The sequence below is a fragment of the Dermacentor silvarum genome, chromosome 4 (genome assembly GCF_013339745.2).
Source record: "Dermacentor silvarum isolate Dsil-2018 chromosome 4, BIME_Dsil_1.4, whole genome shotgun sequence".
Lineage (NCBI taxonomy): Eukaryota > Metazoa > Arthropoda > Arachnida > Ixodida > Ixodidae > Dermacentor > Dermacentor silvarum.
Window position 1 is genome coordinate 97647891 of NC_051157.2, and position 14523 is coordinate 97662413.

Below are 14523 nucleotides of genomic sequence, written 5' to 3' on the forward strand. Positions count from 1 at the left end.
CTGGTCCGGACAGATCGTCGTCCTGTTTTCCAAGAGCTTGCCCCACGTTGGGAACGCCAAAATGTCGGGATATGGTGGGGATGCCAACGGCCCTCTGCCTCGACACACCGAGCCTCGCGGTTGGCGCATGCCTGCGCATCAACCGCGGTCCGGTACAAGCTCGAGGAAACAAAAGACGAAAACCACGTGTACACTCGGAAGGCATTTATTACGACTGCAACTAACACTTCGAGCAGGCCAGCTAGCTATAGTTGACATCGCTGAGGGTTCCCTCGAAGAGAATAACACACTAGGTAAAGAAGGGCTTCCGACTTACCAACTGGGGAATACGGGGGTCCGCGGCGTTTGCCGCGGCAAGAACGCGGTTGACTAACCACGTGCGGGAATACGGAGCGACGGCGGAGACTTCCGCCGTCGCCGCTTGCTGGAGACCAAAGAGACCCGGGCGATATCAGCGGGATCTCACGTGACCCACCCGGTGGCGCTGATAGCGGATGGATGGATGGATGGATGGATGGATGGATGGATGGATGGATGGATGGATGGATGGATGGATGGATGGATGGATGGACGGACGGACGGATGGACGGACGGACAGACGGACGGACGGACGGACGGACGGACGGACGGACGGATGGATGGATGGATGGATGGATGGATGGATGGATGGATGGATGGATGGATGGATGGATGGATGGATGGATGGATGGATGGATGGATGGATGGATGGATGGATGGATGGATGAGGCTAAACCCTTTAAATCGGGCGGTGGCATACGCCACCTAGCCATGACTATTAACATAATTTGTACTTTGTGGTGGGTGAAATTTCACCCCTGCCTTAATTTTATCCACCAATCAGATAACCTCTGTTTGGTTATTTCTACCCGCTTAAAGTCTATTTTGCCTTCACTGTCCCTAAACCCCAATGCTTTGAAAAAATCAGACCCGTTGCCTTGCACTGTAGGGCTAAGCCCCTTACAGAAAAGTATGAGGTGCTCAGCCGTTTCCTCTTCTTCTCCACACACACAGCACAACGTGTCTATACCTTGGTACTTGACTCGGTACATCTTAGTCCGCAATACTCCCGTCCTGGCTTCAAACAACAAAGAGCTTCCCCTAGAATTATCGTAGATATTTTCTTTGGCAATTTCTTGCTTGAAAGTTCGGTATGTGCCCAGTGCTGATTTCGTCTGCATCCCTGTTTTCCACAGACCCCTCTCTGTTTCCTTAACCTTTTTCTTAAACGCTGTTTCCTGGTTTGCACCCCTCCTGCAGTCCAAATATTTGATTGACAGTTTTCTGGTCAGCTTCCTCCATTTTGTATCAACATTCCTCATGTACAAATAACTGAAAACTCTCCTTGCCCACCGCTTTTCTGCCATCTCTCTCAATCGCTCCTCAAATTCTATCTTGCTGCTGGCTTCCCTGCCCTCGAATGACGTCCATCCCATGTCACCCTGTACCCCCTGATTTGGTGTATTTCCGTGTGCTCCCAGAGCCAGTCTACCTACCCCTCGCTGCTTAACTTCCAACCTTGCTCGAACCTCTGATCTCATGCACAGGACCGCATTGCCGAAAGTCAAACTAGGGACCATCACCCCTTTCCAAATCCCTCTCACCACTTCGTACCTATTGTAATTCCACAGTGCCCTATTTTTCATCACAGCTGCATTTCTGCTACCTTTAGCCGTCACATATTTTTCATGTTCCGTTAGGTACTCAGCCCCATTGTTTATCCACACTCCAAGATATTTGAACTTATCCACCACCTCCAGCGTAACCTCCTGTATCCTATGCTCGCTGCCCTGATTATCATTAAAAGTCATGACTGCCGATTTTTCTTTACTAAACTTCAAACCTAAGCTATCTCCCTCTTTACCACAGATGTCCATTAATCTCTGCAAGTCTTCCTTGCTGTCAGCCATAAGTACAATGTCATCTGCATACATCAGTCCTGGTAATGACTGTTTAATCCATTCTCCCTGCTTAAAATAGGAAAGGTTGAAGCCAAGTCCGCTCCTCTCTAATTTTTTTCTCTAATCCTTGTAAATACAGCATGAACAACAGAGGTGACAGAGGGCACCCCTGCCTAAGCCCCTGCTGTATCTCTATAGGCCCAGATACCTTGTTTTCCCATTTTATAAGCACCCTGTTACTTTTATAGATATCTTTTAAAAGATTTCTTACTCCATCTTCCACCTCTAGAGTGCCCAGTATGTCCCACAAATCCTTTTGGATTACACTGTCATAGGCTCCCTTGATATCCAGAAAGGCAAGCCATAGGGGCCTGTGTTCCTTTTCTGCTATTTCAATACACTGTGTCAATGAGAACAGATTATCTCCTAACCTTCTTTGTTTTCGGAACCCATTTTGTAGTTCCCCCAGCACCTCCTCGCTCTCCACCCATGCCTGCAGTCTGTCCTTTATAATCTGCATCACCGCCCTGTAAACCACTGACGTCACTGTTATGGGACGGTAGTTGTTTATGTCGGCTTTGTCCCCCTTTCCCTTATATATCATGCTCATCCTGCTCAGTCTCCACCCGTCAGGGGCTTTACCGTCCATTATCATTTTGCTCACTGCCTCTCTTAATGCTTTCTTAGATTTTGGGCCCACTGTCTTTATCAACATAATTGGGATGCCATCAGGACCTGTCGACGTGCTACTAGGAACCCTCTTCTCTGCCCTTTCCCACTCGCTTTGTGCCAGTGGAGCCACTGCACTGACTAGTCCATCCTCACCTGATTGAGCACATGCTATGTTTCGTTCTTTAAATTTTTCTGTCATCATTGTTCTTATATGTTCCATTGCCTCATCTCCCTCTAGTCGAACACCTTGAGCTGTAACTATAAACCTCTGCTCTAGGCTAGTCTTATTACTCAAGGAGTTGAGATGTTTCCAAAATTTCTTCGCTGCTTTTCTATCCTTTTTGTTTACTTCTGACAACCATTGGCTCCCCTTTCTTCTGATCTTCTCATTGATCAAATTGGATGCTTCCCTTCTACAGTTTAAGAAGTTGTTCCATTTTCTGCCTACATCAGCTTCTGGTTCACCCCTCTGCTTTGAATATCTGTGTTCCCTGGATGGTTCCTGGCATTTCTCTATGGCCTTCTTAACCTCCTCATCCCACCAGCTCTTGGGTTTACGTCTTCTGTTCCCTTTTGTCCCGACTCGTACCTTAGTAAGCTCTAGCTCAAATAGTCCTGTTAAATTTGCATATGTCCATTCTGTTTTATTGCGATAGCAATTATATGGACACTCCAAAGCAGATTTCTGCCGTCGGCGTCGCCGTCGCCGTTGCCGTCGCCGTCGCCGTCGCCGTCGCCGTGAGGTTCCGTATGACGTCAATGGAGATGAAATCGTCGCCGCGCGCCGCCGAACGCTGTATGTGCGAGTGAAAGGGCGCGAGGGACGCGCGCTTTCACGGGGAGTGAACGCACGGCGGAGAACAAACGCGCGTTCTGTGCCGTGCTCCCTTAAGGGCTGCAGAAGTAGGCGTCTCTTTCCTCCTTTACAATCACCATATATGTAGAGCAAACGCGCCTTCTTCTGACGCACGAAAGGCCGTGGGGGGGCAGGGAAGGGAGGCGATGTTTAGCTGCGGCACCAAGTGCCTATTTATATCAGAGGCTCCGGCAACAGTCACCAACGCCGCACGCATATTGTGCGAACGCGGGCAAAACGCCGACGGCGTCGACAACAGTGCTGTGTGTTGCCGGTGCTGCTACATGTCCAAGTTTTGTACAGCGGATAAAACTACTATCCTTACTCCGTATAGCTCCCTACTAAGTTGCTATCGCAATTGATGCTTCGCCTTTCGGGTGAAACTGCGACTTTTTTGTATCCTCTGAAATTACTTCCTCAATTTGCTGGGTTGCTATTTCAAGCTGCTTTTCCGAGTAAAATATCCCACCTGGTTGTTCATCTTGCCTCCTACCTACTTTCATTTCCCTTCTAAAACTCACCTTAATACGTTTGTGATCACTACCTAGACTTCTGGAGCCATATTCATCTATGCTCATTACATTTAGCCTATCATGCATCCTATGTGACATTAGTGCATAATCTATCGTCGACTGCAGGCTCCCTACCTCCCATGTTATGTGCCCTTCACACTTCTCAGTACTGTTGCATACAACTAAGTCATGCATTTCACACATATCCAGCATCATGTTGCCTGTTGAGTCTGTGTACCCGTCCATGTCTTCTATGTGTGCGTTCATATCTCCTAGTATAATAATCTCGCACCCTTCTCCTAGCTCATTAATGTCACTTGATATGCATTCCAGCATTTTTTTGTTTTCCTCTTTGGCATTTGCTCCTGTCCACAGGTATACAAAGCCAAGGAGTGTCTGCTCTCCTGCAACTTTCCCTTTTAGCCATAAATGCTCCTTGCATTCCTGTTTGACCCTTTGCCAGTTCATACTTTTATGAATGAATGCACCAATTCCACCCCCTTTTCTGCTGCCCTCTGTTCTATTGCAATATTCCCATGCATAGTCAGGATTACAGGGAGGTTGCTCCATGTCCCTAAGATGTGTCTCCACAAACCCGTATACCATCAGCTTTTCTTGCCTTAGTTGCTCGTCTATCTCCTCCCACTTCAGCCTATTCCTGCCACCTTGCATGTTAATGTAACATATATGTCAGAATGACCTTGCCCCTGGTGCTTACGTCTATTTCTTCTACCGATTCTACGTTTCTTGCATCTTGGAGCCTCTCTGGGTCCGTCTTCGTCTACACTGGTGGTCTTAGGGCTCTGGGTCCCCCCAAAAAAGCCGTAGCTTGGCGCCTTCAAAGCGCTTGCGATTCCCGCGCGCCGCCCGCGGAAGGAAAGTTTCCCCTCTCCCAACTCTCCCTGGCACGCATGCGCTTGACGCGACGTTCGCTGCCCGTGCGGCGGTTATGGGACACGAGGATTCCCACAAATTCCATGAAAATAGGGAGAATTTTAAGCGCAGTGCGTTGCGAAAATGGCACTTTCCTGCTTTAAATGCAAGTGTTGCAGATAAACTGTTGTTTTCCCCATTTGTTCCCGTGCAGTGTGCACCATACGGGATGCGTATAGGTTGCTTCTCCGGTGTCTTCGGTGAGCTAAACAAGGCATCTTGTTTATATCTGGGGATAATGAAATTTTCTGACGAAGTAAGATGTGTATTGATGAATTACTGTTTTTTTTTTAAGTTTCCAGCAATAAGTGCTTCAAAGCATTACACGGGGACAAGGTTTAAAACGGAACACTAATATACGGGTAACTTTTCAAAGTATGTGATGTACTTACAGGAAACTGAAACATTTAGTGCAACTGTTCGAAAAAAAAAAACAGCTTCACTAAAAATCGGGTTGTAATTCACCAAGTTCGCACACCTCTGCCGTCTTTTTCTTTTTAGTATTGAGAGTAATTTATGTTGATTGTACTTCGTTCTGTATAACCTCGACAGTACTATTACTTTAACTAGTGATACATTTATGCTGCAGACTTAAACACCACGTAAAATTATTTGTTTAATCAGTAAAATTGACTGCAACAAATGTGCTTTTTTTTTGTGAGCTGTACTGCTGCTACTGGGTTCGATCAGGGACCTCTGGGCACTGAATGCCATTTGTCCCTGCATCGCATATAGATTTTATAGCGACAAGAAATAAATGCCAATTCAAATACTTATTCGGGCCTCGATTTTTCACCATGTGGGATTGAGAAATAGGTCTATGTTACAAATAAAAATACCTGACAGATGCATTTCCAGGCTTTTTCACTTATAATAGTAATTCAATAATATATATATATATATATATATATATATATATATATATATATATATATATATATATGCGTGTGTGTGTGTGTGTGCGTGTGTGTGTGTGTGTGTGTGTGTGTGTGTGTGTGTGTGTGTGTGTGTGTGTGTGTGTGTGTGTGTGTGTGTGTGTGTGTGTGTGTGTGTGTGTGTGTGTGTGTGCGTGTGTGTGTGTGTGTGTGTGTGTGTGTGTGTGTGTGTGTGTGTGTGTGTGTGTGTGTCTGGGTTTTGAGAGTGCCTAGCCGGGTGCGCGACGAGTTCGCGTCCTCGCCGGACCTCCAATAAAAGTTATTTCACTCACTCACTCAAGGCCATGACGTCTGCCCGACCGTTCAAGTCAACCGTGCTGTGTAGTGGGCTCCAAACTTTGAAGGTTTAAGCGCGGGACTATGTAGGTTCCCGTGTGCGGAGGCTCCAGATTTTAACGCGAAAGCGTTAAGGGCCACGTGTCCCAGAAAATCCGGCGTCGGCATGCGGCGTCGGCGTGCTATGTCGGCGTCCGTGGCGGAGAAAATCATCCCGAACCACCCCAACCGCGCAGGCCCTCCACAAGGTGCAAAGTTTTTGTGAACAAACATTTTATTTGTCACAGTGAAATCCGTCAGAAAAACAGTAAAGTGCGACTTAACGATAACCTATAGACATGGTGGCGTCGGATTGTAATTTGAATGTACGAAAAAACATAAGAAGAAACTCAAACACAAACCCCTTTTCCAGCACTTCTACCATACCTACAGCTGCGCGCTCGGGTAGTTTACTTGCGAAATGATATCCAGATGGCGCTCGCATCCTCGACAGGTCAAATTGGGACTTCACCTGCCTAATGCGTCTTGGACAGGCGCGCGTGTCGGGACAGTAGCAAACAATAAAATAATTTAAAAAGGTGCTCGGGCCTTCATATTTTAATATAACACGAGATATATTGCCCCTTGAACAACGTCTTCCCAGCAATGCATTTCTGTTTAAAGGTGAAGCCAACTTTAAGGGTTATTGGTGTAAGCTTGCTCTTTGTAAGCTGGCTTTCTTCTTCTTCTTCTTTCTGGCGTTTTACGTGCCAAAACCAGTTCTGATTATGAGGCACGCTGTAGTGGAGGGCTCCGGATTAATTTTGACCACCTGGGGTTCTTTAACGCGCACTACAACGTAAGCACACGGGCGTTTTCGCATTTCGCCTTCCATCGAAATGCGGCCGCCGAGGCTGGGATTCGATCCCGCGACCTCGTGCTCAGCAGCGCAATAAGCTGGCTTTCCAATGTTCTGTGTTGCAGTGGGATGCCAGCTTACAACGGGGCCCGATAACGGGGCTCGAACGGCGCCCGATAACGCGACCGCGTTCCACTCTTAAAGGCGAAGCTCCTCCAATTTTTTAATGACACGACCACATCGCACGAACGTGTGCCTGCTTGTAAACAGCTCCTCTATAAAAAAACTGCATGCGGGGTGGAATGACGCGTAGGGACGGGCCGCGTAAGCAATGCATGGCATTGTAAAATTGCGTGACGAAGTCGGGAGAATCATGGCTGCGGTTCGAAGTTGCAATAAAGAACTAGCCCCAGAGACTTAGCGCGCATCCGTGGACAAGTTACACTGAACAGCAAACGTGTCTGCATATATATATATATATATATATATATATATATATATATATATATATATATATACCTGGAGATGCACACCGTGCAGCTAATTACTTGTGGCACTCCAACTCCGCACACGCGTTCGCCGAAAATCGCACACGCTGCACGCTGAACCGAACCTGTCCTGCACGAAGGCCGGTTTCGCTGCTGCCTCACCACCGCGTATCGACGCCACTAGGCTTCGCGTTTCTGGCCGGAATGTTAATCCTACATTGCGTATCGAAGAGGTCGATGCTACGCTTGATGCTTTTTCTAAGCCTGTGGCGTCATCCGCCCTCAGTAGACACATACCCCACGCAAAACAGACTACACCACTACATGCCTGAGCTCTACAACAAGCCTTATTGCACCAACTGTAATACATCCCTTAACGTCTATCATTTACTCTGGCCGTGCTCGCAAGCTCACATAAACTCCGAACCGGACAAGCGCAAGTTTGAAGAAGCAATCCGGAGCGAAGAACTCGCTCCCCAACTCTGGGCCGTCCAGCAGGTCCACGACGCCGCCAGGAAACTCAACCTCCCGGTTCCGTCGTGGGAGACGCCCGAGAGCCCCAAAGCTCTCGTGGCCTGCAGGACCTTTAATAAAGTTGATTTCCTTCCTTCCTTCCTTCCTACACGCTTCGGCCCCACAAAGCAGAGGCCAGGTCGCTCAGCCGACGACGCGACTCATCCGTGAATCTGAGCCGAATTGCATGAAAGTGAACAGAAGCGGCACATGGGGCCTAGAAGTTTGAAAAGCATTACTATACAATCGATTTTGACGGCTTAAGTCGGAACAGATATGGTGGCCGCATCTGGGACATATCCGATGTGAGCATACAGTATGCCTATATGCTGCAATTTCTTACTGGGCGGCTGAACGCCTGGTACAGCATGTGTCACTTTATTGGCGTCAGACGACAGCAGACGCGACGACATGTCACAAAGGTTCACGTGTGTTTTATTGCCGAGAGCTAAACACGGACCAAAATACCACGCATCCCAGACGATAAATACAAATGTGTATACACCGCTACAGTTTCGCTGCTTCGCACATGGGGCGAAACTGCATGTTTCACTGTAAACGCAAGTTATGAAGCGATCATTCTATTCTCTTCTACTTTATGAACGAAACACATACGTGTACAGATTAAGCGAGGTCAGTGCGGACAGTCGGAGCGTGACAAACACTAAATTTAAGTGCGGCGATGTTGATACGAGCAAAAGGGTGCTAGCTGGCTGTGCACAGCGTGCCTGGTCTGACCACACATTCATTTCAATGGGAAAAAGGGAGGTGTCAAGAAAGCTCATTGCGTCGAACCAATTTAGTTGCAAGATTCTACTTCTCTGCGCCCTTGAACAAACTTGACAACAAGATGATGAGCAATTGCGAAGTATATTTACAGAGACGCAGTAAGAAATATCTACAAAAGCACAATAAGAGTTCGTATGCAACAAACATACGCTTAAGAAAGCAAAGCAGACGAATGCGCATAAGCAAAAAAGAATAATACACCGAACATTGGTAGGTCACAAATGGCCCGCGGGCTCCGATCGTCAGACTATAATCGCGCTCGCCTCGCCGCCTTCCAAACGCGCTAAGGCAGCGGTGTTTAGCGCAATCACCATATATACAAGGCCTTTAAGGCCGCGAACTGTTCGGCAAGACGGGCACAGGCCCGTCTCGTTCCCGATGCGTCGTCGCTTCAACCAGCAGGACGTCCATCGTTCGGGCCGTCGAGGGGGCCGAAGCGTGCCGTGGGGCGAGTACCGCGCTGCCTACGCAGGGCAAACGGAGCAAGTTGAACGCTGCTGCCGCTCCGCAGGACGTTGCACGACATTCCAGGAGCCAGTGCCATGTGATCCGGGGGGCTGCAGTTGAACGCCTCGGAAAACTGACGTACGTGCCGCAGCGGCAGGTTGAGACGAAGCTTTGCCGGCACGCCGCCGCCCTCGGCCGTCTGGATCGGCTCGCAGTTGTCCAGGGCCAGGTAGACGAAGAACAACTTCTGCGCCGTCTCGGCGGGCATTTCGGCGAGCCGGTCGTCAGCCTTCCAGATGCGACGCACGTGCAGAAATTCGTCCAACGCCCTCAAGGTCAACAACAACGCAGAGGTCTGGTCCAGTAGCGGCTTCCCCACAGAAGACCAGCTCCTCTGCGCGGGCGGCGGACTCCACAGGCCCCTGAAGTCGCTAGGACTGCGCTGGGCGTCCGCCACAAAGCAGGAGGCCAGGTCGCTCAGCCGACGACGCGACTCGTCCGTGAATCTGAGCGGGACCTCGCGCTCGAACGGGTTTTCGTAGAGCGCTTGGACCAGTCCCCGGTAGAAGCGGACGGCGACGCGGGCAAGCTGGAAGACGAAGAAGGAGCTGTTGGTGGGCACCGAGAGGTTGAACAGGGCTGCGGGAACGTGCAGCCTGTGCAAAGCGTGGTCGAACGTGACCTCGGTGCGCAGCTCGGATCCCGCGTCGACACCACCGCGCCGGCGCAGAACGGTGCTGTTGGTCAGCAGGCCGCGAAGCCTCCTATCCGGTCGGTGCATAGACACGTTGAGGTAGAATCGTAGCGGGTGGTCGGCTGTCGCGTTTAACGGGATCTCCGGTGCGCAGGCGTCTTGAAAGGAGCCGCCGCCGAATTGTGTCACCGGACGTCGCTTGAAGCGGTAGCGGACCAGAATCGCCGAGAAGTTGGTCATCCAGGCGAAGTCCGCCACGTTCGCGAGGAACACGGATTCTAGATGGCTCAGCCATTGCCGTAGCGCTTGTTGATGCCCCTGCTGCTGTAGCCACTTTTGCGAGACCTTGGAGAAGCAGGCAGGAAGCGAGTGGTCCACCAGCCACAGGCATAGTCGCGCCGTGTCTGCGACGTCGGCAACAGCGTGACCGATGACAATATTGGCGAACAGTGTCCTCAGAGCTTGAAGGCGTTCGGGAAGAAACGGCGCCAAGCGCACTAGAACCAGAAGCCCCATGTAGTTCAGTGCGTCCAGAGGAGGAATCGAGAGCAGCGCATTCTGTAGATCGGTGGTGACGTACTTCGGCGATTTTGCGGTCACTTTCGTCAAGCTGCCAATCGCGCCACCTGGCACATTGGCAAGGAGCGTTTCGATGAAGTGCCGGACGCCTTGGCCCAGTTCTCTAATATGAATTACAGCGAAGTCTCCCTCTGCCGCAGATTGAAAGGTGGCCGATCTGAGGACGCCCGACACATTCACTAGGCGGTCTGTGAAGTCGTCGAGGTTTACCGTACTCGTGGTGTTAATAAGCGATGTCATGGCTTCCCGGATGGCGGTCCTATAAATTTCAGCCGCGTGCTCGAATTCTCTGTCATTGTCACTAAACAGCAACCGGAGTGAGTCCAACTCCAGTATCGTCGCTCCCACATCGTTAGGATCGACGCCCACCGTGACCAAAAAGAGAGTCGCAAGGTCTAAGTCACGAGAAAGCTCCGCAGCAAAGCGCCAGACACTAATGTTCGACAGATTTTCGCGGTCAGTACGCGGCCATGAGCGGATTTCCCAACGTTGGAACATGGTCTTCAGGGCCACCTTGTCCTCGGAGGTCAGGTTGTCGCGTCTGCCAACAGCGCAGGATGAGTACAACTTCGCCGCGGTCCGCAAATCTGGCTCAGTCGAGTCCTGCACCAAAGAGAGCAGCTGACGCGCAAGAGAACTCTGCAGGACGGTGTCTCGCGATGGCGGTGACTCGGCACCCGAGAGGCGGTTGTTCTGCTGGCTTAGCCACTTGTCACAGACGTGCTCGTAAAAGTTGACGCACGGTCCCTGGCCCGACCTGACGACCGACTCTAGGTAGCGTGCTTCTTGAGAGCAGAAGGCCGTGTCGCAGTAATGTATTATACGCGTCACCTCCGGGTCTAGCGATGTGTAGCCAGTCTGCCGCGTCGATAACGTGTAAGTCATCGTTTCAGTTTCGCCGTGCTGCAAGGGTTGTGGCGGTGGCGGGCTGTGTGACAATGCGTAGTATAGCACCATAAAGCCAAGAAGCATTAGAAACGTCAAGGAAGCGCCCGCAAAAAGGAAACAGCACAAATATCCTTGCGGCCGCTCAAGGTAAGTTCTCGCGATCTGATCAATGCTCCGAACTTTCACCTCTGGCCGGTCGCGTCCACCTCCGGCGCCTCCTTGACGTGGGGGACTAGCAGCCTGCTCTCGCCTCTCGCCCCTTCGATGCGTGTCCCCACCTTGTCTGCGTTTGGTTTTGAGCCGTCTCTGCCGCCTTTTCCTGGACGACGGACGTCGGCGGCTAGATGAAGTGGCGCGGCTGTCTGACTTAGTGGCAGACATCTTGCTCTCCCGACTCGTGCTCGCTGACATCGTAGCTTCGGACTTGAGCTCGGACGATGTCCCTTTCGACTTGTCGGTTCTGGACGCGCTGCTGGGCTCTGCCACCGTTCCGCCATTGCTCGTGGGCTCTGAAGACCCGGTTTTGGAAGGCTGGCTTGTTGCCACATCTGTATCGCATCGTCCGGTTCCAGAAACGTATCGACTGCTTGCAGATTTCAGTGTCTTAGTTTGCTCGCTTTCCGATGTTTCCCTCGTGTCATTAGTGGTGGAGGGGCTCCCGCTACCTTGCCTTCCGTTGCTTTTGTTGCCTGGCGTTTTGTACTCCGGTGTTTTGATTTCTGGACTTCCGCTTTTCCGGCCATAGTCCCTCACATCCTTAGTTCCCTGGATCTTGCTCGCCTGGTTCCGGCTGCTCTGCGTCTTGTTTCTCCGGCCTTTGCGCGTCCAACTGCCTCTTGCGCGACTTTCATTGACATCGCTGCCGATTTCCAAGCTTTTGTTCCCCGGATTTCTGTTGCCAGGAGCGCTTGCATCAGGAACTAACAAATTGGTGCTTCTAGCTTCGGGGCTTCCCATTTTTATCGCGTTCTTACCAGGGTCCTTTGGTTCAGGACTGGGATTACCTCGCCCATTCTGTTCGGATTGTATGTTTCCAAGCTGCCTTCCTTTCGAACGCTGTTCTTTGCGACTGCTGTATTTCCCGGACTTCTCGTTGTCCTTGTCACGTCCCGACCTATTCCGAGATTTCCCGTCATGTTTTCGTGTCACACCTGCCTTCTCTCGACCCACTTCGGATCGCGAATCTGGAGGCGATCCGCTGGAGTTTTCTTCATTCTTTCCATTTTCATATCCCGTGCTAGGAGGGGAGACTGTTTCATCTAGGTTTGGTTCAGCGGCGGTCGTGGGGACAGATTCCGCAAACAAATTCGTCGTCTCTGCCTCAGTGCTGGACTCGATGGGAGTTGGTTCTTCCAGGCTTCTCGTTTCGGGTTTAGTCGTGGTGAGAAAATCCGCGAAGCAAACCGTCATGTGTGCTACGGCGCTGTCATCGGTGGGAGAACCTGTTTCCTTGACTGGTGACTCAGGTGACACTGAACTGACCGTGAACGTTGTTGAATCCAGAGGCGCCGCAGGTGGACGTGCCTTTTGTTTCAAGAGCGCTCTCTCTATCTCTTTCTTCCCTTCAACGCGGGGTTCATCGCCGCCTTCTTTGCCCAATATATCGACGTTGGACTTGGCCAACCCCGTAGGCAGCGATGCCTTGCGCAGGGGACTGACGTCGGTCTTGGTGCTGGCAACGGTGATTTGCGTTTCGGTGCCGGAACCGAGCAGCTTCGATTCGTCGTCGACACTGGTGGCACGTGTCGCCTTGCTGGTCCACGAAAACACGCGAGACGACAGCTGCTCCGCCTGGGAGCTGGGCAATTCGTTTCGCGCTTTCGCCGTGCTCGAGGTAAGGTGAACTACTGCACTCGGTGTGCCGGTCGGGCGCCACCGAAAGAGAAACGGCACCGAAGACGCGTTCTTGGGCGCGCGCTTGCCTTTCCGCTTTGTCTCGGACTTGCGACCTTTTCTCTTACGCGATCGCTTGTCCTGCTTCTTCTGCGGCGGTTTGTTGGGCGTTTTTTTACTTTCGGTTGTCGCGACAACCTTAGGGCTATCCAGCGCTGGCGCTGCTGACGGACCGGGTGCGTCCAACGGCGGCGCAAGCCTGGCACTCACGTCTCCTTTACTTACGTCGGCAGCGCTGGCCTTGGGAGGAGGAAGACTTTCTCCCCGCGCGTCCTGTCCGAGCGACTCGTTGCGCGCCATGGCGCCGCGCACGACTCTGTCTAGGCCAACGGTGAAGCGAAAGTCGCAGAAGCCCCGGTCTCCGCTCTCCAGCATGGCGACCGGAGTCTCTGGCTCGGAAACAAGGAACGAAGTCTGTGTATCTGCAGTCTTTTTCTCCACTTCCTTCTTTTTCTTGTGCTTCTTTTCTGTGGACTTGCGCTTGCTCTTGTCAGCTTTGCGACGTTTTGTGAGATCACCCTCTTGTGACGACTTCCTCTCCTTGATCTCTTTCATCAACTCCTGCATAGTCATCACATTGCCTGACCCCTTTAGGCTGGAACGCGACCTTTTCAGCACCCCTTTCCTTTTCTTATGCGACCGCTTCCTCTTCGGAGATGACCCGTCGCTCGTCTTTAGAGGGCCCCCCCGCGCGGCCGGAGAGCTGTCGCCTGGCGAGCGCATTCCAGGCGCGTCGCCTTGGTCAGGCGGAACCACCGTGGGTCCGTCACGCACTGGCTCACTCTTTTGTTTCTGTTTCTTCTGTTCCGGGGTCGCATACGATAGCGCGCTAGAGGCTGGACTTGCCAGCCGAGGTGGGCTTGCTCCTTTGGGCGTGCTACCACCAGATTCAGCATCAAAAATGGGCGTGTGCAGCACCGGAGTCTCTTCCGTCTGCGGAACGTCGGTGGACAGCTTGATGCGTGAGAACTTTATCTTTTCGGGGGCAATTCCTTTGGACGCCGAGTCACCGACGGCATACGGACCTTTACGCGCGCGCCTGCGACGACGTGGCATGCGTCCTCGCATGTCCATCGTGCCAATAGGTGGCATCGACCCTACCGGCATGCCACCAGGCGCACTGCCAGGTCCCAAAAACCTCGGCATCGCACTTCCCATTGGAGGCGAAAGGTTGCCCATTTGAAAAGTCTGAGGCACGGGCCCGCCTTTGGTGTCCTGCGACGCAGCAACAGCGCGTGTCGATCCTCCATCAAGCCAGCCCTCTGGGCTTCCCGGGAGGTGGTCCATCCGC

At 51.6% G+C, this 14523-nt stretch overlaps 1 protein-coding gene across 1 annotated transcript; it reads right to left on the reverse strand.

Moving 5' to 3' along the window:
- Positions 1–8531: 8531 nt before the first annotated feature.
- Positions 8532–13963, reverse strand: LOC119448775 (uncharacterized). The gene has a single exon (XM_037711995.2). It carries the CDS (start codon positions 13953–13955, stop codon positions 9123–9125), a length of 4833 nt encoding a protein of 1610 aa, XP_037567923.2. The 5' UTR covers positions 13956–13963; the 3' UTR covers positions 8532–9122.
- Between the last annotated feature and the right edge of the window lie 560 nt (positions 13964–14523).